We start from the raw sequence: 25,190 nt of genomic DNA on the forward strand, positions 1-25,190 counted from the left end.
AAGGTCCAACTGAGCAATATGCATTTCTATTTAATGGATTGCACATTTTGTGCCTCAGGGTGGTACTTTACTGTAGTTAAACCACAGCGGCCATGTCGGATGGGCTGGTCTCACTTTTGTCCAGCAGTATTTGTGCACTTCCCTCTCAAACATAAGAAAAACCCTTTAACTCTGCCCAGTGCAGGGCAGATCAAGGCAGCTCAGCACAATTTATTTCCAGAGAAAAGCCAAAGAAAAATATTTGACAGAATGTCCAAGATTTTCCTAAATTTGGATGGTTATAAAAACGGATACTTCTGTGCTGTGATTACTAGCAACGCAGTTGTGGATTTGGGATGCCCAAAATACACGAGTAAATGAAATACAGATGTCGTGGGCCAACTTCTGAGAAGGTGGCATCCCACCATGCATGGAAAAAATCCTGTTTGTGTGCAGAGCAGAGTACTTGGGCATGCAGAGCCTGTTCTGCCCACGCAGTGGGCAGTGTGCTCGTGGGAGCAGTCCGTGTCAAAGAGGAGCAGAGGGAATGTGAGTGTATTTTTTCAAGCCCTACTGCTGCTCCCAGCCTGGAAGGCTGCACACATCTGAGAGAAGCCCAAGGAAAGCCGTAGGCCTGTTAGGGGTTTAGTGGGGGCTGTGGAGCAGTGTAGTTAAGTGTGGTGAGTTGTGTGACTGTTCCTGCATGGCGTGATGGGAAGCAGATGTTGCCCAGACAGTTCATAAGCTTTAAGGGGGGCTACAGTCCCCCACCAATAAAAGTGTCTTCCTCTGGCCCAAGGGGAACCCAACAGGAGAGCCCACACGCTTCCTGCTAGCACTGCTTTGCGTAGTCTTGGTTGCAAGTCAGATTCCCATGCAAACAGAGCCAGGAGACATCTTTGCAGTCCGGTCTGGATGTGGTGTAATGTGTCCATAGGTCTCCCAGGGGGCTAACCAGATCTCTGCCAAAATTTCACACCTGTGCTGTGTTATTAAATCAGAACCATAGGCAGCTGTTCTCCAATCCCACCCGAAACCTAACCCAGACCTGCATGCCACAGCTTCCCTCCGTCATCTGGATGTGTGGCAGGTCTTTGTCCCCAGGCCTGGGTCATGGCGTATGGAATGCTAGACTTGAGTCAGCCGGGGCCATGAAGGCACACTGCTCTGTTTTCCTGAGTTTCTGTGTCCTCACGCTGCCCCGCCACCCCGACAAATCCCATCCCAAGCCACAACATGTGTGCCTGGCCTTGGCCAGGGGGTGGAGATGGGGACTGGAAAAAAATCTCAGCACAGAAAAACAAAACCCAAACCCAAAGTGGTTTATTTTAGGATTTCCTGTCAGTGAATGTCTGCTGAAAACACAGGAGCAAGGACAGGCATTATTTTTGGCAGCAAGACACCCATTCAAAGAGACAAGGCTGCTGCTGGAGCCAATGGGCCGGTCTCTGACTCTTTATTTTCATCAGGGCTTCACCTGCCTCTGGATGGTGAAAAGCAACCCTCATCTTCCTCATCTTCCTCTCAGGAAAGATGAAGGCATTGTTCTGGGGCTGACTTTTCAGCACGCAGAAGGAGGATTTTAGGGACCCGAGAAATCAGTAGTCACTGGGGCTGCCAAACTCTGCCTAGCACATAGCTCTCAGCTGCTGTCATTTCCTGCCAGCCACACTCTGAGGCAAGTGGAGGTTTCAGGGCCAGCACCACGCTGGCTCGTCTCCTCTGCCCCCTCTTTTGGCATCCCTCCACAAAGGGGTCCTGGCTGTGTGGTGTGCTGTGAGAGGTTTCAGCAGACAGAAATGATACTGTCATAGAATCCTGAGTTGGAAGGGACCCATAATTATCATTGAGTCCAACTCCTGTTAACTATTGTCCACTAGCATCATCCTCCCTTCACCCATTAGCACTGGCACTGGGCACCAGTGAGACAGGAGAGAGACTGGGCACCCAGGAGACACCAAGAGAGCTCCTTGCTCCCTGGCACTGCATGTACCCATTGCTTTTGCAGCATTTATGGCAAACGTCTGATTTATAGCTGCTTTGGACCCAGCACCCAGCTGGACTTGCCAGACCACAGCATTGGTCTCTGTGTCCCTGTGGACAGAGGGGTTATTGGGGTTATCTGTGCACCTGGCACCCAGGTGCAGTGCCCAATGACAAGCACCGGGGAGGGCATGGCTGGTTTTGGGAACACCATCTGTGCTTTGCTGGCATCAGCTCTTCCAGAAGTGACCTGTTTCTCCCTTCTCTCCCACCAGCACATCAACAATGATCATATCCATGGGGAGAAGAAGGAGTTTGTCTGCCGCTGGCAGGACTGCACGCGGGAGCAGAAGCCCTTCAAAGCTCAATACATGCTGGTGGTGCACATGCGAAGGCACACTGGAGAGAAGCCCCACAAGTGCACGGTGAGCTGGCAGGGGCGTGCAGAACTTCTCAGCTTGGCAATTGGGACACTGAATTTTGGGTCACAAACATGTGCAGACAGGGTCATCTCTGCTTGCAGGTTGCACCCTGGGGACAGTGCAGGTGCACCAGGAGGAGGGCAGTTGAGTCTGGTGGGCAAAACTGCATTTTGTGGGGAAACTGGGTTCAGCTCTACTGCAGAGATATAGAGTGACTCAGGACAGGTGACTTAATGTGCAAAAAAGGCAACGTGGTGCTTGTGTCCAAGAAGGAAACTCAGGAGCACCACACTATAGGGAAGCAGCCAGCCTTGGTTGTGTGTAATTCAGCGTTGCATTCAGCATTGCCTAGCACTACTGCTGGGGGCTACAAGTTACCTGCACCCATGTACCTGGACATGCACACAAGCCTGGGGGTCTGGGCCAACACCTCCTGCCTCCCCTATCTTAATTCAGAGGTGATGTGAACCCTGGGGTGCTTAAACCTCAGGAGGAGCACTGTTCCCAAACCTTCTGCATGCACACAGTGTGGCACCTAGCATTAATCACTGGCTGAGGAAGAGTGTAGGATATTGTTTTGTATCTCAGTCCTGTGGGTAGAGGCTAACCTCTTCCTCAGCCTTGGGGGGTTGAAGCCTATGTCTCCCATCCCACGTGGAGTCTCTCATCAAGCCACTGGCTGATTTGGAGCAGACAAGGATGCATGAGAGAACACATTGGAAAGAAGTGAGCCATGGAGTTCAGTGGCTGTGGCCAGCTGGTAGGAGAGGATGTCCTCTCTTCCCACATATGCCTCAGCCCTAGGGTCCAGCCGTATCTTTTGCTATCCTCTGCTCCCACCCTTTTCCTCTTGCCAGTACCTCTTCCACCGCCAGCATTATGCTGCTCCTCTCCCCAGGGTCTCCAGGATGAGCCTATCTTTCTGCTTGGCAGATGTCCAAGCCCTCCTCCAGTATCTCCCCCCTCTTCTGCTGCATTAGTCACTTCCAGCCCTGCTCCCCGCCAACTCTGTCTCAGCTCCTGCTTACAAATATCAGGATATGTATTATTTGCTTGGTGCACAACTCTTTTATCAATCTTCCAGCCCTGTGTTCATTTAATTTAGAGTCTAAGCTCCCCAGGGCATGGGGCCATGTCTTTTGTTTTAATCTTCTAAAGCACCTTGTCCAGTTCTCGTGCTTTACCAATCTTACTTTTGAAAGTATCAAGGAGTATTGATCGGTGGTGTGCTGCAAAGTGAGGAGGAAGGGAAGACTAGCCCTGCCCTTGCAGGTGAAGGGACTGAGAAGGTGAAAAGTAGCAGGGACTTCTTCAGTGCTGAAGTGGAGCAGGAAAATCCACTGCTGCTCAGTCCCGCCTCGCTCCAGTCTTGGTTTTCTCTCACTGGAGCAATGACAGGGCTGTGGGAGTTTGCAGTCTTGAGCCATCCTCTGCCTGCAGGAGAACTGTGGTCTTTCTGCGTGTGATGTGTCGTAGCAGCTCTCTCTGAAGTGGAGCGCTGACCATTTCCAATTGCCTGGGATACATGGAAGCTGCACAGATGGTGCCCTTCTTTGGCAGAGCATTCCTTGCCCATGTCTGGCAGTGATTTTTCCAAGTGCCATTCATTTCAGACAAGAAGTTTGTGGTGTACATAAAGCTACAGATGAACCCCATTGCAGCTTGGGATCCGGTAGAGAATTGTTTCAACAGATGACAACCAGAACTCCCACTGACATAATCAAATCCACGCTTAAGAGTGGGAACAACCTCTGTGAACAAACATAGGATGCTTTGCTGAGAAGATCTTATTTGAAAATGGGACCTCAGAATTTTTCTTCTTTAAATGCATTTTTTGTGTCAGTATCCAACAAAACCAGAATGGACACTTGAGTTGAACTCATGCTGAGTTCCTTTTGTTTTTCAGCGAGTGGAATGATGTGTTTCAATAACCATAAATGACTCCAGTTGTAAAGGACTGTCTGTCTATGCCAAGGGAGGGAAATGCTATACTGTGCTACTTTGCAGTCATGGCATGTTCCGTGGGTCTCATGGGCTGAGGAAGGTTGTCTGAGTAAGGCAAACCAGATTCGTCCCACCCAAATATACCTACAGGAGGAATCATCTCTGGAAGGATGTTCCTTGAAGAGATCTGGGTATCAGAAGATCACAGAGCCCTTATTTCCACCATCCCCATGCCAGACCATAAAGGGATACCTGAGTAACCCTGTGTCTTTTCCAGCACAGCGAAACTGTATAGGATCATCCTGTGCCCATGTGCTGGCATCCTAGATAACAAGGAATGGGAGAACCTAGTTAGAGGAGCCCTATCTGCACAGTCAGGACAGTGGCACCTGAACTACTGCACCTAAGTTCACCCTGTGGTTGGTGTAAGGGCTGCATTCAGCCAGAATTTGGAAGGAAGCCTGCATTTCTTAAAATTCAGCATTTGTAAGTTCCCACATTCCTCATCAATGAGCGTTTAAGACAACCTCCTGGATTTGAGTGACTGGCGAGATCCTTCATGCTGCAGATGGGGCAGGTGCAGGGAGAAACTTCCAAACGGAGCAGAGGGTGGCGGGACCGCATCTCCTGAAGCCTGACTGTATCTCCCAAGCTGTTCCTTCTCGTTGTGTGGGCAGCTGGTTTCCTTCCAGGAGCAAGGCTTCTGGCCTGTACTCTCATCCAAGAATCCATCTGTCTTCAAGATTGAGAGCCTTGTTTTTCAAACTGGTAATGTCAGACAGCCTGACCACAGCATCTTCCGAGAGTAGACCCAAGCTGTAATTTGGGAAACTTCAAAGCTTGCTAGATTTTTACTTGTGTGTTAGAGAATGGTCTGGTCTTTCCAGCTCTGGAGCTAGGGAAGCTGCAAGGCTGGTCAAGCTGTCGAGAAGCCATCAGTTCTCTGGGTGAGAGGAAAGGACCTCCATCTCTGAGTACGTTAGTTGCAAGGGGATGTCTAAGAGAATGGAGGGCTGTTCAGCCCCGCTGGAAAAAGCAGTTTCTAGTTGAAATGTCAGGTGTGTGCCCGACAAGGAGCAGCACCTTAAGTGTGAGTCACCGCTGAAACTCAGCCTGCCTAGGGAGGGGAATTCTCCCAACAAAGTGGATGTTGTTCCCTAAAACACAAGCCCTTTAAAGGGAAGGAGGAAAAAAAAAAAAGAAAGAATGAGAAACAGATGAGAAGGGTTTAGGCAGGAGGGAAATCAAATTTTTCTGGTTAATTAATCACCCCTCTTATGTTGTTGTTGTGTTTTTTTCTTTCAGTTTGAGGGTTGCTCCAAGGCTTACTCCCGCCTGGAGAACTTAAAGACACACCTGAGGTCCCACACTGGAGAAAAACCTTACGTCTGTGAACACGAAGGCTGCAATAAAGCCTTTTCCAATGCCTCGGATAGAGCCAAGCACCAGAACAGGACGCATTCCAATGAGGTAAGCCTGGGCTCACCGCAGCTCAACGGAGGGCTCTCTTTTAATTTTGCTGACAATAAACATGCACTTTACACGCTGGACTCATGTAAAAAGAAACCTACTGTAATGAGAGGTTTTTCTTATTTTTTAATGGGATTTATTTTGTTGGAGAGCCAGACCACATTAGCTTTATATTTATGAAAGCCATGTTTGAAATCATAAACAGATGTTAAAGTATGCAAACTTCGTAATCGGCTTTGGAAATTAAAGTGAGCGTTTTCCAAATTTATAATTCTTAATAGTGTGAATAGGATCGTGGATTTGTGCATGTGGTGTTTCATGTTAGTGTGGCACAGACTTGCAGTAGTATAACATCTACACGGGATTCTGACACTCTGGAAATAATACTTCCTCCATCGTTTGATGTGCAATGATAGAGCACAATGCAATGCTTTGTTAACCTTGGCTAATTAAGACCCACTATTAGTAGTAGGGGAGCAGAGGAAATTGCCTTTATTGTAACGCATGTGATGGTCTGTTGCAATCAACCATAGCCGACGATTGAAATTTATATTACCACTAATTAGCTGACAGAGGGAGAAAAAACAACACTCTGAAGTTCTAATAATGTTTGCAGCCATGAAGAATTCAGTCTGCAGCCTAATTTGCAACTGTTAAATATAGACTATTGGAGAGTGGAACGCAAGTGCCATGGATGAGAGCTTTTTAAAGAGATGCTGTGTCTACAAATGGCTTTGGGGGAGGATTTCTATCTCTGGCATCATAATATCTGCCAGTAATAACCGCAGCTCTGTAGGTTGAAGCTCTTCTGTTGAAGTCAGAATAAGGATTCAGACTCTAGGGCGCCCTTTTGTTCTGTGTGATGCTGAGACCTGGATCCCAGTATTATTTTAATTTGTTAGGGTATGAACCCAAATGCCACTGTTGTCCTTTGCCTGTGAGCTATTTCCTCAGCAAGATGAAGGTTAAAATTAACCCGTATCTGCACTGGGGTTGGTTCAAGGCTGTGCAGACCCTGAGGTCAGGAGTGACCAAGAGGACAAGCAACCTCTCACTTGCTGAGCAGCCAAGCCTGCATTCTCAATAGCTGATGTTTGGTTAAAACAAAATTTGTTTTCTGTTAAAGCTTCTTCTACTGGGAGGTAGACAGGATGATTTACTCTCACTGATACAGCTTCATGTGTTAGAAATAGCTTGTTTTCCAGCCCTGGAAGCTTCCTTTGCCTTCCTCCAGTGTTGGATGCAATGTCTCTTTCATTGTTGCTATTTCCCTTCCACAGCACTACGCTGCTAAGCTGCTCTTCTTTCTCTCATGTTAAGTACGTCAATCAAGGCACTGAAGTCTCCTGCTAGTACAGCACTGTTTCCTATCTTAGATCAATTTTGCGTGCCTCTTCCATCCAGAAGGATCCTTACTTGGGTGGACCAAGACTTCCTGTACAACTTTCAGTACTGGATGCAGACTCTCTGACCAGTTTGTGCACATTGAAGCACATGTGAACTAATTTTACTATGTGAATAATTTTTTGCACATAGATCACTTGAACTCCCATCCCTAGAGCTTTTCCAGGATCCCTCCTAGGCATGCCAGAGTCTTCCCTTCTGTTTGTCCGAGAGATGTCCCACATTCCTACATATGGAAGTTTTGCCTTTGGCTGTATTATTACATTACATTTCTTCAAATGGGTTCAGCTTCCCAAGTGATCCAGATCAGGAGCTGCACAAGGTCTGTGATGACTCGACTCTTCATGTAAGCAAAGGTTGGATGCAAGGTGCCTACTCCTCTGCATTCCCATTTTGCACAAAGTTGAAGCTGTAGGGCAGAAACATCCAGCTCCTTGTGGACCCTGACCTGATATGCTGATACCCTACACAGGCTGCATCCAACAACACAAATTAAAGATTCAGATAACAGATAGGAATTCTTCCCTCTTCTATTGCTTCCTGTAGCATTGAACTGTTTAATGCTGCTTTTTTAGCACAGGAGTGGTATCTACTCTTTAGAGTGAGTTTTAGTAGCAGTAATAATATTTCTATAATGCCTCATAGGAGGAGTTGCATGAGATTCATAAACAAACTATTTTACTTTTTGTGCCTTGGTTTACCCAGCGTTAAAATATATTAAATATTTACCTCAGTGTGGTGTTAGAAGCATTTAGTTTGTTCAAATGGTCTGCCAAGATCAGCCAGGAAGCATGTTTTTGAATAGGAAACAGACTTTTGGTGTTTTTCATGTGATCTCAGTTGCTTTCTGCAAAGAATACGCACCCCTTTGTATTTTTTCACTCAGGTTTCTGGATAACATTAGAAAACAGATTAAAAAAAAAGAATAAGAATGGTCATTTTGGGAAGCCTTCAAACAGCATCTATCGGAATGCCTTTTTTTTTTTTTTTTTTTTTGTGGATCTATTTCAATGCATTGGCAGAAAAATACTTAGAGTAGCTGTGAGGCTGAAGGTGGAACTTGTGATGAATTCAGAGCTTCCAGCACAGCAGCACCAGCTCAAACAACTGTGGTGCTAATGCACTTCGAATTGGAAGCTCAATAAAAAAAAAAAAAAAGAAGTTAAAAGAAGAAAAGGAAGAAAAGTATCTGTTTGCTGACTTCTGTTTTCAGAAGCATGGCTTCATCCTTGTTTTCCTGTGGCAATCAATGATTCATGAATTCAGGACTAGAGCACTATCATCTGAAAAAAACATTGCATGTCTGTGGTTTGTTTTGCACAATAACAGATTTCAAGGCGACAGGTGCTGGAGTGGTATGATAGATTGTGTAGGGTTACTCTGGTCCGGCTTGGTTTTGCTGGAATTCCATCAGCCAGGTCTCAGGCATTTTCCCAGTGCAGACCCCACCTTAGCAGAGAGAATGCCTTACGGCCAGCCCTCTACATCACCTCCCACCCATTTGTAATCAGGAAACATTCCTGTGGCCACCCAAGCAAATACATACACGGGAAAGTAATATTAGGAAAGTATTTCATGAATTCTTAGCTGTCTTTTAATCCAACAACTGAAAACAAGGAGTTTAGCCAACATCAAATGACTGGCCAGGTCTGTGTAGATCAGCAGCAGCCCATAGATCACATCTGGAGTATCTTGGTCTTGGAAAACCCTGTGGAGCAGATGCCCCACATTTTGTTGCTGCCAGCAGCCATATTCACTATATTCTCTTGGCCTATACAGTGCACCTGGAATATTGGGGCTTGCTCTAAATATAATACGATATCTGCTTTTATTTACAGAAACCCTATGTCTGTAAGATCCCTGGCTGCACAAAGAGGTACACAGACCCTAGTTCCCTCAGGAAACACGTCAAGACCGTACACGGACCTGATGCCCACGTCACAAAGAAACAGCGCAACGATGTCCACCCAAGGCCGCCTCCGCTCAAGGAAAATGGGGACAACGAGGCGAGCGCCAAGCAGAGCAGTAAGGTGTCAGAGGAGAGCCCCGAGGCCAACAGTACCACGAGGAGCATGGAGGATTGCTTACAAGTCAAAACGATAAAAACAGAGAATTCTGTGGTAAGAGCAGTTGCTCTTAGCAGAACTCACACGGTTCCTAATTTCTGCAGTACAGTGGGGGCGTGAAGCATTGCATGCCATTTACAGTTGCTCTTCAGCTGCCCACACCCTAGAGTTCAAGTCCAGAGTTGAGACTGCAGGTCAGGGCACAGTCCAGAACATTTTGTACTTTCCTACCCAGCAGCAGAAATTTCCATCCATGGAGTCACGGGGGCTATGTGATATCTAGTATCTTGCTTGGCCTGCCTGTGTTCTGCACTTGGGTAAAACGTGGCAATATCACAGATTTACAGTACCCTCTTCACCAATTTAAATTGCGCAAGAGATGTAGGACACAGATTGATGAATGTGTCTTGAAGCAGAAGTCCATCCCTTTTCTCCTCCTCCTTCCCCACCTCCCTCACTGTTTTTCTTTCACTGGGCTTAACAGGGGTGTCTTGAGATCATCTAGTCCAACCCTCTGTCCCAGCTAGATCTAATTGCTCAGGATTATTCCAGTTCACTGTAGGACCCCCATCTGCCAGGAAAGATTGTGGTGGGATGACAGGGTGGGGAAGTGATGCCTGCAAAAACAGGTGAGCTGAAATGAACAGTCCTTCTTCTTTGGCTCACAGAATATGACCTTACAGTCAACCGTGATTCTACTTTACAGCCCCATGAGTTGCCACAAACTGAAACAAAGACTATTTAACAACATTCTAGCCATTACAGCAACTCTGCACTAGGCAGTAGCATGGCCAGTGGTGCTAACAAAGTACATACAGTGATGAGCCCAAGTGCATTCAAACCTCATCCAGCGCATGCAGGGAGCCCACCTGCTCCTCTGAATACTGCTGCTGGTGAAGGAGATGGGGCACTGAATGCATAGGAGCACTTTTGCCTTTTGATAGTACTCTTTACGTTCATTCCCGAAGTTCTGGTCTCCTGCACCAGTTCAGAGTGTGGCAGAATATGGGCCGGATGTGGCAGAAATGGCCTTCACCTTTGAAGGAGGGTGTAAATACATTCCCCAGACTTCTCAGTAGAGCTGGAAGGACTTTGAACTCCAAAATATGTATTTTCTTGATTTGAATCCAGGCTAAAAGATTACTGTTCCAACCAAACAACATAACCCGAAAGGACAAAGATTTTCTGAAAAAGACTAAGGGATGTAATTTTTAACAAATTAGTAATGAGTTTCGTGTTTTGGTTATGAAGGATTTGAGCATTTTCACATCCAAAATGTCTCTGACTAAAAGAACAGTTTTACCTTAATAATACTCTGCACTGGGTTATAAAAATGGTCTGTGAGAACCACTGAACAGAAGGACCTCTCTCCAGTACTTTTCCTCCATGTGTTTTTTTTTTATTATTATTATTATGAAAACAAAAACACAATCACAGCTCCCCACCCAGTTTCTTCAGAAGGTGTGGGCTTGTTTTCCCAGCTCTCTGTGCTCCCAGGGCTGCTTCCAAGCTGTCTCACTGACAGCAGGACCCATGTGTCCACTGATCCTCTACACTCTCCCTTTCCAGTACCTCACCCGTGCATGAATAAGGGGCAGCATCTAACCTGGAGGATTATCTCACATTTCCTGGTTAAAATCAGTGTAGTGGGAGGGGTGAGATGTTTCACTCCTTCCCTTAATTCTGAGGCCCTGTGTGTTGACCCATCTTTGGTCTAATCCTAAACCCACAGAGACTGGTGGGAGGTCCTTCCAAGGGGCTTTTGTCTGAGCCCACAAACTGAAAAGGGGCATTTAAGAATGATGGAGAGAGAAGTTTTACCAGGGTCTGTAGAAGTAGGACTAGGGGTAATGGCTTTACACTAAAAGAGGGGAGATTTAGATTAGATATATCCAAGAAAATCTTTCCTCAGAGGGTGGTGAGGCACAGGAATAGGCTGCCTGGAGATGCTGTGGATGCCCCATCCCGGGAAGCGTTCAGGACCAGGTTGGGTGGGACTTTGGGCAATCTGATCTGGTGGAAGGTATGCTCATGGAGGGGTGTTGGACTAGATGACTTTAGAGTTTCTTTCCAACCCAAGCTGTTCTGTGATACTATGGCAGGGAAGGCAGGGTATGGAATGAGGAAATATTAGCAATTTGTGTTGTATTCTGCACTCCCCTCTTCCTCCATATACTAACATGGTCTTTTCTGTCGTTGCTGTCTTTGTCCTAACAACTTGTTCTTTATTCCTGCTTACCCTTCCTTACTCTACCTTCCTAAGGACAGTCGGTACTAAGGTGAGCAAAGAAATCCTTTGTATTAAAATTGCTGAATAAAGTATGGTCTCTAGCAGACCTCCTGTCTCCCGCTAACCCCGCAGAGAGGAGGTGGAGGCACGCAGAGCAAAGCAGCAGTGGGGAACAGAGGATATTTGCTCAAACACAGAAAAAAGAGAACATAACAATGCCTCAGGACTCTCACTATCGTGTTGTTCTGAGTATCACAATTCACCATTAAATCCCAGGATTGCAGTCTCTGTCATCCTGATTGAAGGGCTATGAGGCCATCAGAGCCAGTCAGACCTGCCAGTGAGAGCTGCTGTAAAACAGTAAAACATCACCCTGCACTCCCACCTTGGCCTCAGGCAAAGTTTGTTGCCTTTTCAGTGCTCCCACTTTCTGATAGTTGCTGGAGCGTGGGCTTCAAGCAGAGAAGCTAGGTGTCCTGTTGGGTAGCACCAGTGCTACCTCAGAGAAAGTTCAGACCTTTTAGTGTCTACTGCAAATAAACTACCCAATGTGCAATTTCTAATGTAAATAAAGTAAGTATTTATGCTGCTTATCTGTCTTATCTGTAAGTGGGAGCTTGCAAACAGTGAACGAGGTTTTTACCTGTCTGGGAAGTTTGTCAGCTAATCTAATTATATGATAGAATGGACAGAAATACGTTGTCTTTGAAATACGTAGGCTTTGATCCTGTGTTAGATAAACCACTGCTTGCTGCAATATGCCTTGCACCAGGTAGCATGTGCCGCTTTTCTTCAAGAAGCATCTGCCCCTTAATCTTTTGCTGGAACATTCTTTGGTTCCTCTCCACCCTCCACTTGAACGCACCGTAGTTTCTCCAGCTGCAGGTGATGCCCTGCTCTCCTCCCCAGGGAAGTTGTCCATGCTCCCTGGTCGAGCTGAGATCCTGTGGCAGAGAAGGGTAACATGAGGGGACGCGTGGGATAGGGCCAAACATGGAGCCCATTGAGGGTACTGAGCTCCTGGTTTCTTTTCACTTGTCCAACTCCTCCTCTGTTCCTTCCCAAGATGTGTCAGTCCAGTCCTGGTGGCCAGTCATCATGCAGCAGTGAGCCGTCACCCCTGGGCAGCACCAACAACAATGACAGTGGAGTAGAAATGAACATGCACAGCGGGGGAAGTCTGGGAGATCTGACGGCGTTGGATGACAACGCTCCTGTTGTGGACTCAACGGTCTCATCTGGTAACTTGACAGTCAGCCTGCAGCTGAGGAAACACATGACGACAATGCAACGACTTGAACAGCTCAAGAAAGAGAAACTCAAGACAGTTAAGGATTCCTGCTCATGGGTGAACCCAGCTCCACAAGGCAGAAACACCAAGCTGCCTCCCATTTCAGGAAATGGTAAGCCATGGGCCTAGGCCTTGTCCTGTAGGAACCCTCCAGAATTTGTCTCAGGTCTCATAACCAAGAGTCTGCCCTGTAGGATTGTTTCTTATGACCTCTGAGTCAGCCATTGCTGGATAGAGATGTTAGGTAAAATGGAGGGCTTGAGTGGAAGCATAGCTGTCTGGTTACGTGCAAAAGAAACCTGGACTGCAGAGCTATGAGGGGAGGCAGAGGAATCTTATCCCCGGGCTTGTCCAGAACCCAGTTACAGAAGTCTTTAGCATCCTGGTGGCAGCAGCCACAAGACTACTTGGATTTATTCCAACAGTAACAGTTCTCCAAGGGCTGATGTGTTTCCAAAGAGACTGCTGGAGCACAGCAGCAAGCCAGACAAGCCCTCCATACTTCTTCTTGCCCTGGCAGGCCTTTGTTACTTCAAGAGTAATAGCCAGTAGCAATACTGGCTATTGCCTACAGCTTCATGTACTAGTTTTCCCATGGCTGGGGATTCCTGATAAAGGTATCTTTATGATCCCTTTTGTGCTCCTCTTCTTTGCCAAGGGGTCTCAAGGTCCTTGTTTGCACTGAACCTCAGGCTTAGTATATTGAAGCTTCTTGGTTTAGTCTGGAAAGAACCCTTGACTGTCACCTTTTGGTCTGGCAGCCTCCTGTTCCTGACTGTTGTGTTTCTGTTCCAGTAAGCAGCTGTGATTGCAGCTACTCATTTGCCCTGTAGCATGGTTCACACCAGTCCCACTTTTTCCCCACTAGGAGAAGCTCATGTGGAGGCACTTCGTCAGCAGCTGGGCTTTGGGGTGCCTTATTGCGTCTCTGTTTTGGAACCAAGAATATTATCAACTGGAATTTCTCAATTGACTAAATCTTTTCCTTCCCCACAATCTTTCTCTTAGGCTCTATTCTAGAAAACAGTGGTGGTTCTTCTGCTACGCTGCCTAACCCAAGAATAATGGAGCTGTCTGTCAATGAGGTTACGATGCTGAACCAAATCAATGAGCGCCGTGATAGTACGACAAGCACCATCAGCTCTGCCTACACCGTGAGCCGCAGATCATCAGGGATTTCCCCATACTTCTCCAGCCGCCGCTCCAGCGAGGCTTCACAGCTCGGGCACCGTCCCAATAACACGAGCTCTGCTGACTCTTATGATCCGATTTCAACAGATGCTTCCCGCCGGTCAAGTGAGGCGAGCCAGTGCAGCGGGATGCCGGGCCTACTGAACCTCACACCAGCTCAGCACTACAGGCTGAAAGCCAAGTATGCTGCTGCCACAGGGGGCCCTCCTCCAACGCCTCTTCCAAACATGGAGAGGATGACCCTGAAGAACAGAATCTCACTTATGGATGGACCAGAGCCCACCTTGCCCTCCATTCGCCTCCCACCAGGCCCCAGGCGTTGCAGTGATGGCAACACCTATGGCTACACATCCACCGCAGCATTTCCCCATGAGGTTCCAGGCAACTGCACGAGACGGGCGAGCGACCCCGTGAGGAGACCTGCTGGAGAGCCCCAGGCCCTCCCGAGAGTTCACCGCTTCAACAGCACCAACAGCATGAACCCCTTCCATCCTCCACATCCTGCAGACCGGAGGAATTTCAGCATGCAGAGCTATGGGCGCTCTGACGGGAGTCTTGCCCGGCACACCTACTCACCCCGGCCACTGAGCATCAGTGAAAACGTCACTATGGAAGCCATGTCTGGGGAGGCAGAGGTGCCTGTTGGAGATGATGACATTATGCTGCCAGATGATGTGGTGCAGTACATCAAATCTCAGAACAATGGGACAGCAGCTGAGAGCACTTCCATCGGGTACAGCAATGAGATGCAGAGCTTCCAGGGAGGCGGGAAGCTGCAGCCCCCAGCCTTTCCCAGCCAGCGCAGGATGGCGGTGGCCGAGGCGAGCATGAGCCATTTGGGGCCCATGATGGCAGAGTGTCCCATGAGCTTTGACGCGCCCTCAGACATGAATAAAAATAACATGCCTGTCCAGTGGAACGAAGTAAGCTCGGGTACAGTTGATCTCATGTCCAATCAATCCAAGCAGCAGTTTTCGCAAGGGAACTTAGCAGTGGTCCAGCAGAAGCAGAACTTTGGTCAGTACCAGAGCTACAACCAGCAGCAGATGCAGCTACCAGAGAACAGCATGAATGTAACACAGCAGAGCTTTATGCAAAGAAATGTGGGCATGGATGGGCAGAGGCTAAACTGTATGCAGCTGCGGCAGCAGCCAATGAGCCTAGGCCCAGGGATGAACCCTGATCTGGGCTCGCAGGCAGGGTATAACCAAGCTCATCAGATGCTGAGCCCCAGTGCAATCAATGGCAACCCAAATCAGCTCTCTCCTTCTTGTAGCAACATGGCGACAAAGTCTGGGCCCCACCTCCACCCTCAGCAAATGGACATGGCGACCGACCCATCCTTAATGGTCAGCAGCAACAGCGAGCGCACAATGCTGAACCAGGTCATGCACGAACCGAGCCAGCAGAACTACTCATCTCAGCCAACCCACATGAACTTCCCCATGGCTCAGGAGGCTTTCCATCAGCCCATCATGCCCTCCAACCAGCAGAGCTTTGAGCCCCAGCAGAGCATGATGGGTTCGGCGGCGCAGACGTATCCACCCGGCATGGTCCAACCTCGTCCCCCCGCTGAGCCCAGCCCGGCCAACAGGCCTCGAGGCCTCCGCACCGTGCAGCAGCTGGGCTACATGAGAACTCCCCACCCTACAAACACCATGAGCCCGGGCCAGGAGGCGGTGGAGGCTGTGCATAAAAGAACCGGCGACGTGTTGCCAGCATCGACCCAACAGTGCGCGGATGGCACGAGGGAAAATAATTTGATGTACTATTATGGTCAAATCCACATGTACGAACAAAACAGCGGCTTTGATAATCACTCGGACTGCAGGGTCAGGCAGCAGCAGTGCGCACTGAGCGGCAAGCCGGCCGCTCTGCCATCCCCGGGCACCAACCAGGTGTCCAGCACGGTGGACTCACAAGGTCTTGAGCCGCCCCAGATAGATTTTGATGCCATCATGGACGATGGGGACCACTCGAGCCTGATGTCAGGAACCCTGAGCCCCAGCATCCTGCAGAACCTCTCCCAGAACTCCTCTCGCCTGACGACTCCACGAAACTCTCTGACTCTGCCCACCATACCCACGGGAATAAGCAATATGGCAATAGGAGATATGAGCTCCATGCTGACCACCCTGGCAGAAGAGAGTAAATTTCTCAACATGATGTCCTAACAGTAAAGCACAAGGCCTGAGCGCTATCCAAGGGGTCTGTGTAAAGCAGGTTTTTCAATGTGCTTTTGAAAAATAATCTGTTCCAATAGAGTAGACTTTTTTTTTTTTTTTTTTTTTTTTTAAGTATTAAATACCTTAAAGGGATTCAAAGTAAAAAAGAAAAAGTAAGTCTCTGTACGGAGTTATGTAAACTACATCCAGGCAGATCAGCACCACAGAGGTGCACCTGTAGTATTACTTTTGGCTTTGTTCCCCAGAGCACTGAACGGTATTGCCACCAGGCTAGGAGACTGCATGGTTAAAGACGAAACCTCCCTTCCATCCCTGTAGACAGCTCTCCCCATCATTTCCCTTTAGTTATGTTTGCAAATATTCCAGTTTCAGCCCACCCCAGGAAAAAAAAGGGAGGACATGATTTTGATCAGAATTAAAGCCATACTATGTATGCCACTCTGATGAGAGCAGTGGTTCGTTGTGTCTCCAAACAAGCCCTCTGCCAGCAGTATTGTTTTGTACCGTAAATACCTTCGTACCTTGCAAAGAACATGGATTCCAAGCGGCTTCTCAGCAAAGTGCCTTACCGTGCTTTCGTGTTTAATAGCCAAGGCCTCTCTTCCTTTAAAAATCAAATATAGTGTATTGCCAGAAGCGTATATGAAATGTACATTTATGAAAACATAGCGGTGTTTCTGAGAAAACATTGGAAAGACGCATTGATGAGACACTTGAAAGGTGAATGCACTCTTTGATCAGATGTGTTTACAACGTGGTTTATATCAAGTGCCGAGTGGAGCAGGGGCCCGGGAACAGCAATCACTGGGAAATAATCCCCTGTGGCAGGAAGGCTGCAGTGTGCAGGCTGACACACGCACAGCTGTGCCCTCTGAGCGATGCTGGGACTTCTATAAGGGTCCTGAATACCTTTTTAATGTTGTGTTTCTGAAGCATGCATTACCATATCCCCGTGCAGCTTTGCCACAGCTTTGCATTCCTTTAGGTTTTCTAAGATAAAGCGCTCACAGATTGAGAAGTGGTAGCAGTGGAGGGTTTTCAGTTGTTTCAGCCCAGTCTGCACTGTGGGAGCTGGTCTGTCTGGCCAGGGTGCAGATGGGTGATGCACTCCATGCAGGGCTCTAACGAGGCCCCGTGCATGCATCGGGCACGTGGCAGAACTAACAGGAGGCCAATCATGAGCTAATGCACGCTGCCCTGCAAGGAGGCTTGTTGGCACCCACCCAGTGCTGCGTTAACCTGTCTCACAGCTTTGGTCAGCATGAAAAGAGCTGCTGTATTCAAAAAGAACACCCTGGCCGACCCACAGACTGTTCTTTGTACCCAGACTGGTTGAGTTCAGCACTGCACCTGCAGTCTGCAGTGTAGGCAAACATCTGGATAGTCTCAAAACAGGTATTTGGATCAAAATAGTGGCTCTGTCTGGGAGAGTATCTTGCAAACATTCTTGGGGAAGAGGTGGGAGGAGCAGGGCTTCCCAAAACAAAATCCTCCACCAAAATATAACTGCTTCTAGTAACAACTAGCTGTTTCCAGGCCAGACTCAACTGGCACCGAAGCCAATCCTGATAGTATTATTTATTTTTGTTGTTGCCAGACAAAAGGGTAGAAGTGGTGGATGCATGCAGGCAGGAGGCCCTGCTTAAATCCTGACTGTGCAGGACACGGATGATTCTCCCCATCCTGCTCTCACTGCCCCATATGTTGAAGGGAACAAGCACGGCATCCTCCCTAGGTTCTCACAGTTTGACCAAATGCATCTTCAGGGTCTCACTCTCTCCTTCCCATCTCCCCTCCATGCCTCTGTCTCCATCCCCTGCATAAGATGGCGACAGCTCTGTAAGGTGCTTTCTGGTTTCCCAGCATCCCTGCTTTCCTTTTGCACAAGCTGATGTGTGAGGCTCACTGTTCCCAGCTGGTGTGAAAACATCACGTGCTATCTCCAGGAAAACTTTGTGCTGATTCGTACCCCAGCAGTTGGGGTTGGCAGTGGTGGCTGGGACAGCCCTGCTGCTCAATAGCCCTGAACACAGCCGGTGCAGGGAGGTGCTGCTCAGCGTCCTGCGATCTCATCCAACCTCATCCCAAATGCAAAGGGTGTGCACAGGATGCTCTCACCTTGAGGTCCCACTGATGTCCTGGGTGCATGAGGACAGGAAAGCAAAGCAAGGTGTCTGGCTGTTGGTTTGTGTCTCTCGTGAAAGGTATGTGTAAAGGGATTGTTTTATAGTCTGCTGTATATATTCTGCAATTGCTGACCTTGCCCTTGCCTTTGCATTTATGAAAAGAGGGCAGTACGTATTTTAGGATGTTGTATGTTGTCCTGGACGCTCGGAGTGCAAATGGGCATCCCATGTACTGAGTCAAATCAGGCCTTCGTGTGTCCTTTGACTGCTAATCTGGTTTTTTTTCAACAGCTGCATAGGGCAGTGGTGTCTGCTGAGTCCCTCTTCACAGATATCTCATTAACAAAAGATCAAACACAAAAGCAAAACCAAATCTCCGATGACTTGAGATTTCTCAGACTTTCCAGACGTGGTCTTCCTTCATTTACTGAAATAGTATTATAATAACCATTCCAGCACTGTATATATTATGTATAGAAGACATCATTACTAAAAGTACTGTAGGTGAATTGTTCTGTCAAATTTATATCTTAAGAACATTTTTAGCTGTTTTCTACATCGTAAGAACGGAGGTAACATGCTGAAACTGTATATAAACCTTTTGTACATTAAAAAGTTAATTTTTTTTCGTAACTCCTTGTGACTGTTGTTATCACCTCTTATTGATAATAGTGGCTGGCATCCATCTGTCAGCGCCACGGCTGGACTCTGGTAGTGCCTAGGAATGGATGGTAAGGAGCTGGATGGGCCCGGTGTGTACCACTGCATGGATGTGCAATGGTCCTGCCTTGAAGAGCTTCCAGTCAACGATGTGATGGAGGTGGCAGATAGAGGTGGTGAGGCTGGGGACCTGCGGAGAGTACAGCCGTGTTGCCAGGTCTCAGCAGAGGTGGTTTGATGGAGGTTGAGGTAATGCAGCTCAGAGGGAGCTCTGGAAAAATTTAGCAACTGGAAGATTCATGGCAAAACGGCTCATTAGCTATCTTGATTTGTGTCCAAAAGGAGGCAGACCAGTAAAGCGGTGATGGACATTGACACTGACTAGTTGAAATTTGGCTTTGGAGAGAGAAGAAATTAATTTGTCCTCTATATACATGATGGGAAGTGATACAGTGAGGAACAGATATATCAGTCATGAACCACTTAGAGCCTGGTCTGGCCCATTGATGAGAAGGTTCCATTTAAGTGCAGCAGGAGTTAGCTCAGCCACTCAAGACACTGATTTTTCAATTTAATTGTATAGAGGTGGGTGGATGTGGACAGGGCTAAAACTTTATGGGGGGGAGGGGATGGACAGTTAGCTGGTCGTAGATTTTGAATAAAGTTGGCTCTTTAGTAAAGCAGTTGGCCCATGAATCAGTTATGGGACTGTGCACAAAGGAACCAGAAGTTTCATGCAGAAGCAACTGAATGTCCTCGTTTTCCTTCAGGCAGGATCTCTGGTAAGTTTGGGGCAAATCCTCACCCCTTCATCTGGGGTGCCTCACAGTGGCAGGAGATTGGCATATCCTAAAATGCAATTAATTTTGCCTGTTCCAGATACTAAGTGTAATGTCAATCATCCTCTAGAAGACACCTCTCATTCTTCTCATTGATTTGAGACCCTTCACTGATTACACAGGTACTTCCCCAGTAGGATGAAGTGAATCCTCTGATTCCTCCTGTGATTCCAATCTGGGCATCCTCAGCACAGTCTGAGGTTGAGCCAAGGAACAAGATGTTGATTAATGTGTTAATGATCCCGTTAGTCTGCTAATCCACTGGATAAATATCACACCCTTTTGTACTGTCCAAGAAGTACAGAAATCACATTTTAAAAATGCAGTAATATTATTAAAGGGAAATTGTTCAGAGCTTTTTTATCGACAAAAGGCTTTGGAGACTTAGATCAGCTCCTACTGCTTTTCTACTTCAAACATTTATAGTGGGTTTCTAATCTAGATCAAATGCTGCTTCTAGCTGATATTTCACTTTAGAGTTTGATCAGGGCACACCTCTGCCTATGTGAGAACATCTTTATTACTTAAACTGGGCCAATATTTCCTAGGAGCCCACCCGAGGTCAGGTACCAGCACACACATTTTTACTGCCTAGCCATCCTGGAATAAACAGAGATGGAAAGGCTCATTGCTTCAACTATAAGAAGGCAATAAACCTTCTGCAACAACTGTTGTTTATAAGCCAGACCTCTGGAGTTTATACTACTGTGAAAGCATCACAATATTCAATTCACTCTATTTTTAATCAAGCTATCATCTTCTTTATGAAAGTGAACCATCCTAAGAGGGCTGATTTTGACCCTCTGATGAGCGTTACATCATTCCATTCCCTAAACCCTGGGGGCGCAGGAGGACTAAGATCCCACTCTGGGTAAGACCATCACAGCTCCTTGAAATTGCACTTACACTGAAGGTTTTCCTGGAGGGGAGAAAAAAAGCCATAAAAGCTACTGTTGCTGGATCTGATTGCACTTACTGAGTACGGAGTCATTCCAATGGCTCTTTATTGCACTGGTCTCGGTAGGGATGACATAGGAGCTCTCGCGCTTTACGAGCTGTTGGATCTACTTGGAAGAGCATACGTGTTGTAAATAAATGGTGTGTTTTATATTATTGGAAGGACAATTTATGACCAATCGAGGCCTCTTGCAGACAGCTATTTAACTTGTAAGTAAAATGACCTAACACTTAAGAAATTTAGAAGCTACAAAACAACCTGTGTTGTGGCTAATATACTTATTTCTCCCCCTTGATTTATGCTTCATGTAAAACTTGAAATGGCTATATTAAATATGTTTGCTGTAAAAAGAAAATTAAAAAAAAAAGAGCAAACTGATGCTTTCACACATGCTGAAGGTATCTGCCTACTGTAGCTTATTCCAATTGCACTAGCACCCTTGATTAATTGCACAGGACCCTTGCCCTCCCTGTTTCCATTTTCCCCACGCTGACCTGTCAGGCAAATAGCTATGCAGGGGGCACACTGGCCCACTAGTTGTCAACTTTGAAAGAGCTGCTGCACTCGACTACAGTGCACTTGCAGGAAACGTCTATGTATGAATGCTTACAGATAAGCAAACAGTGGCCACCACTTCCACGGGCCTTGTGAACACCTCTGTCCATCAGAGGGGCCATTTTGCAATCATATTCTCTATGATCATTTGAAGCAAGCAGCAGCAGGCATGGCAACCAACACCACAAGGAGTTCCTTCATCAGGAAACAGGGCATGAAGCGACCTAAATCTTTGGTCTGGTCTTGATTCAGTAAGTACAGCCCAGGTCAATCTTCACAGAGAAAGAACTCAATGACCCCTATGGGTTCCTTCCAACTAGGGAAGTTCTGTGATTTTTAAGGAAGGACTCAAAGCAGAGCCTTGGTCTGATGCTCTTAACACCTAAAATAATCTTTCTTACTCACTTTGCCTTTTCTTACCCTCTTCCCTTTCTTCCTTTCTCTCTCTCCATTTTTCTGTCTGTTAACTGTACAGAAAGACTCCAGCTTTTAAAGACAGCCTCCACAAATACCCATTTCTCTGTCAATGTGCCTCTTCTGTTCCTCTCCAGGAAGGACACCCATGGCTCTGCCCATACAACCATCCTCTCTGCCAGTGTTTGACAGACAGACGTGAAGAAGAGCCTGCAGAGGGAATCATGCAGAAGAAGAGCACATATTGCACAGCTGGATGTTGGCTGAAGCACCAGATTTGTGCTACAGTGGTTAAAATAGATTGAACTAAATGAGGGCAGCAGGGAAGGAAGACAAACTCATGTCAAAGCAGGGATAGTTTTCTATCTCGGCTGTGATGTGACTGCAGAGCACAGCTGGGACTGACTCATGGCAGCTTGGAATGGCGACGCTGCCCCAGGCCTGCAGTCTGTAGGTGGCCTGCTCCACCCTTGGCAAAGCCATCATCCTGCCCTTGGCTGCAACCCTCAGAGCAGAGGCACTCCCAGCCCCAGCATCTCAGCCAAGCTGTAGGAAACAAACATGCCGCTCATTTCTGACACAGTTATTGTATAACAAGAGCCTGATAATCTCCAGGTGAGTTAATTGGCCCCATTTCCCAGCTGGCAACACAGCCCTCCAAGAGGGTACCTGGCATCTGAGCAAAGTGTCTCAGCTGACTGATAAGTGATAAGCGATGTATTACTGGTAAGAGATGTATTAATTTTTCTTTTTTTCTTATCTTTTATGAGGAAAATGTCCTGATGCAAATCACTTAGCCTCTGTGTCACTCATCAGTAATGACGATAAGTGAAAGTCAGTCGCATTCCATGAAATGCACAAAGGATTAAACTTCACTTCAGGCATGCTGAAAATGGGCTGCATTGCTGTATCTGGGAGATTTAAGGAGGAATGAAAACATGAGTTTCCATAGAATCATAAAATCATTAAGGTGGGAAAAGACCTATAAGATCATCCAGTCCAACTGTCAACTCATCACCATCACGCCCACTAACCGTGTACCACAGTGCCATATCTACCCTTTTCTTGAGCACCCGGGCTGGTGATGCCACCACCTCCCAGGGCAGTCTGTTCTGCTTTTGTACCGTAGACAAAGAGGCTGCACTTCATCAATACCGATAAGGAAGGTGCACCAGGCTGTGATCCTCATGGCTCTCTGCAGGTCAGTGACTTTCCCAGGCAAACAGCCATCCAGGAACCCAACAAGTCTCACCTTGCTGGAGGAAATGATTGCTTGTCATAGCAATGTCTGGAGATGTGTCAGTGAAAATGAAAAATGTTTTCAGGGAACAGGAGCTGGGCCTGAGCCAGGTGAACGTTTCTACTTAATTGGAAGAAAAGAAAAAATAGATTCTAGCATTTCCATCACTAACTGGAAGCAAGTGGGAGTGTTCTGAACAGTGGTTCAGCAGTGGTCTTACATATTGAAAGCACCAATGAGACCTAAGTGTCTGAGAAGGCTTTTCTTAGATGAGAGCTAGCTTTGTGGCCACTGAACTTCAAAAAATGGTTTGTAAATGCCCAAATTAAAGGTAATTTTAAATGCTGATGCTACTCAAAAACGATTCCCAAAACTCAACACATATCAACAGAGCATTAACAAGTTTAACCTAAAAACCTTCCGGATGTAAACCTTGGATTTAGAACAACATGGGGCTGAGACATGGCTTCAAAGTAGTCTTGAATAAGTGATAACAGAAGGATTTTCAACTAAAATACTATCATTACTGTTTGGGAACTGTTGAGTCACAGCCTGAAGCACTGATTGAGCACCTGGGTAAAGGACCCAACTCAGCCCTGGGTGCACAGGTGAAGGCAATTCAGCAGTGTGACTGGAAGGGGTGGAGCCTGGCTGCACCTCTCTTAGACCCCATTTAAGGGCTGACTGCCACTGGGGAAGTATCTTTCTCTAGAGATCCCTCTTTAGTGAAGCTTTCCTCTGCAAATCTGGACTCTTCTGATATGGGTAAGCAATTTTCTTTCTTTCCTTTATAGCACCTTTCTATTATGCTAGTCCTTCTGCCATCACACCTTTGTTGTAATGCCTTTCCCATTGTATTGGTCTGTCATATTGCTGCAGTTGTATATTTTTCAATGATGTTTATGTGTCTGCCATTTACCAAAAATAAAATAGATGCATGTAGGGAGTTAGGTTGGGTTAACTGTGGGTGACTCAACACTGAAAAGTCACATCTCAAGGGACCACAAGGAGCTGTTTCCTCTCTCTGCTCTTCCTATGAAGTTCTCCTGTGTGAGATTTTGGGACCAAGCAGAACTCACAGAAGATAGAGGTGCAAAATACAGTCAGGATCTGAGGGCATTTTAGGTTACCATCATCCTTCCTTATAACAGGAAAAAAACGCGTTAATGCTGTTTAAAATTATTCTAGCTAACACACATAGTATTGTATCGTGGTACAACTAGATGAGCTAAGGTAAAACATCTTTTCTAACCCTCATTTCAGTACTGATGTGAGACCTCCAGCAAAGTGCTGGTCCACAGATACGTGAGCAGATCCAGCAGGCCTTCATAATGGTTCACCAGTAGCCTTACCAGATGAACAAAGAGTCTTATCTCTCCTTGGAATAAGATCCATAGACAGTCTAGAGGAGGTTGGGTTTTTTTGAGATTTTGCAAATGCCTTTGCTACTACTTTAAAAAAAAAAAAAAGGCTTCTGACATTTCTTAAATAAAAAAATAACTACAGAACAATCAGGAAGAACTGTGAGCTTGGTCTTGTGGACATGACTCAGTGCTCTCCATTAGACTGAATTAAAACTACTCAAATTGGAAAACTCAATCCTCAAATGAACCCAACTGTCTATCATAACAAAGAAGGTTTTCTACTAGCATAAATAGCACAAGCAGGGCCCAACATAGTTCATCTTGCTTGGTACGTAACCACAGGAACACCCTGTGACATATGAGGACCCAGGGAGAATGCTTTGATTGGGTAAGAGGGCAAAATATGTGAAATCTGGAAAGGACATCTTTTAAGAGGAGAAAATTAAGAAGGGGAAACAAAGGAAGAATGTGAGTACAAGGATGGAAGGATAGGTCCAACTACTGAGACACAGCCAACAGAACTGGCGCACTGAGATTCCTGCTCCCTGTGCAAGCACACATGGCTTCCCATCTTCCCCAGAGTGGGCAGTGGCCCACGGCAGGTTGGCTGTGTGCTCATGGTGGTTTGTTTGGTTGTTTTTAAGACATTTTGAATCTACCATTTTTCACAGCCACAGAGATCTGGCACTCACAGGCAAAACTAACTGGAAGGAGGAAACCATGGCCAAGAAATAGCTCACTGACCTCAAGAAAGGATTTGAGCTGCTCCTGTCCTTAGGGGGACTTTTTGCTGGAGGCAGATGAGCATAGCAGTTTAGTAGGGCTGCAAGATGTTGTGTTGCGCTTTACCTGAGTATGGCCAGCTATG

The 25,190-nt window shown here is 46.8% G+C and overlaps 1 protein-coding gene across 10 annotated transcripts in view; it reads left to right on the plus strand.

Moving 5' to 3' along the window:
• GLI2 (GLI family zinc finger 2) overlaps positions 1-18,925 on the plus strand; it is a 184,009-nt gene extending 165,084 nt beyond the window's left edge. For all 10 annotated transcript variants that reach the window (XM_025152142.2, XM_046943465.1, NM_001271901.2 and 7 more), the window contains 5 exons: positions 2,238-2,387; positions 5,634-5,798; positions 9,041-9,322; positions 12,565-12,901; positions 13,798-18,925. In XM_025152142.2, coding sequence (XP_025007910.2) covers positions 2,238-2,387; positions 5,634-5,798; positions 9,041-9,322; positions 12,565-12,901; positions 13,798-16,154 — 3,291 coding nt within the window. In that variant the 3' untranslated portion in view covers positions 16,155-18,925. The remainder of the gene's footprint in view (positions 1-2,237; positions 2,388-5,633; positions 5,799-9,040; positions 9,323-12,564; positions 12,902-13,797) is intronic.
• The last annotated feature ends 6,265 nt before the right edge of the window (positions 18,926-25,190 follow it).

The sequence above is a fragment of the Gallus gallus genome, chromosome 7 (assembly GCF_016699485.2).
Source record: "Gallus gallus isolate bGalGal1 chromosome 7, bGalGal1.mat.broiler.GRCg7b, whole genome shotgun sequence".
Taxonomy (NCBI): domain Eukaryota; kingdom Metazoa; phylum Chordata; class Aves; order Galliformes; family Phasianidae; genus Gallus; species Gallus gallus.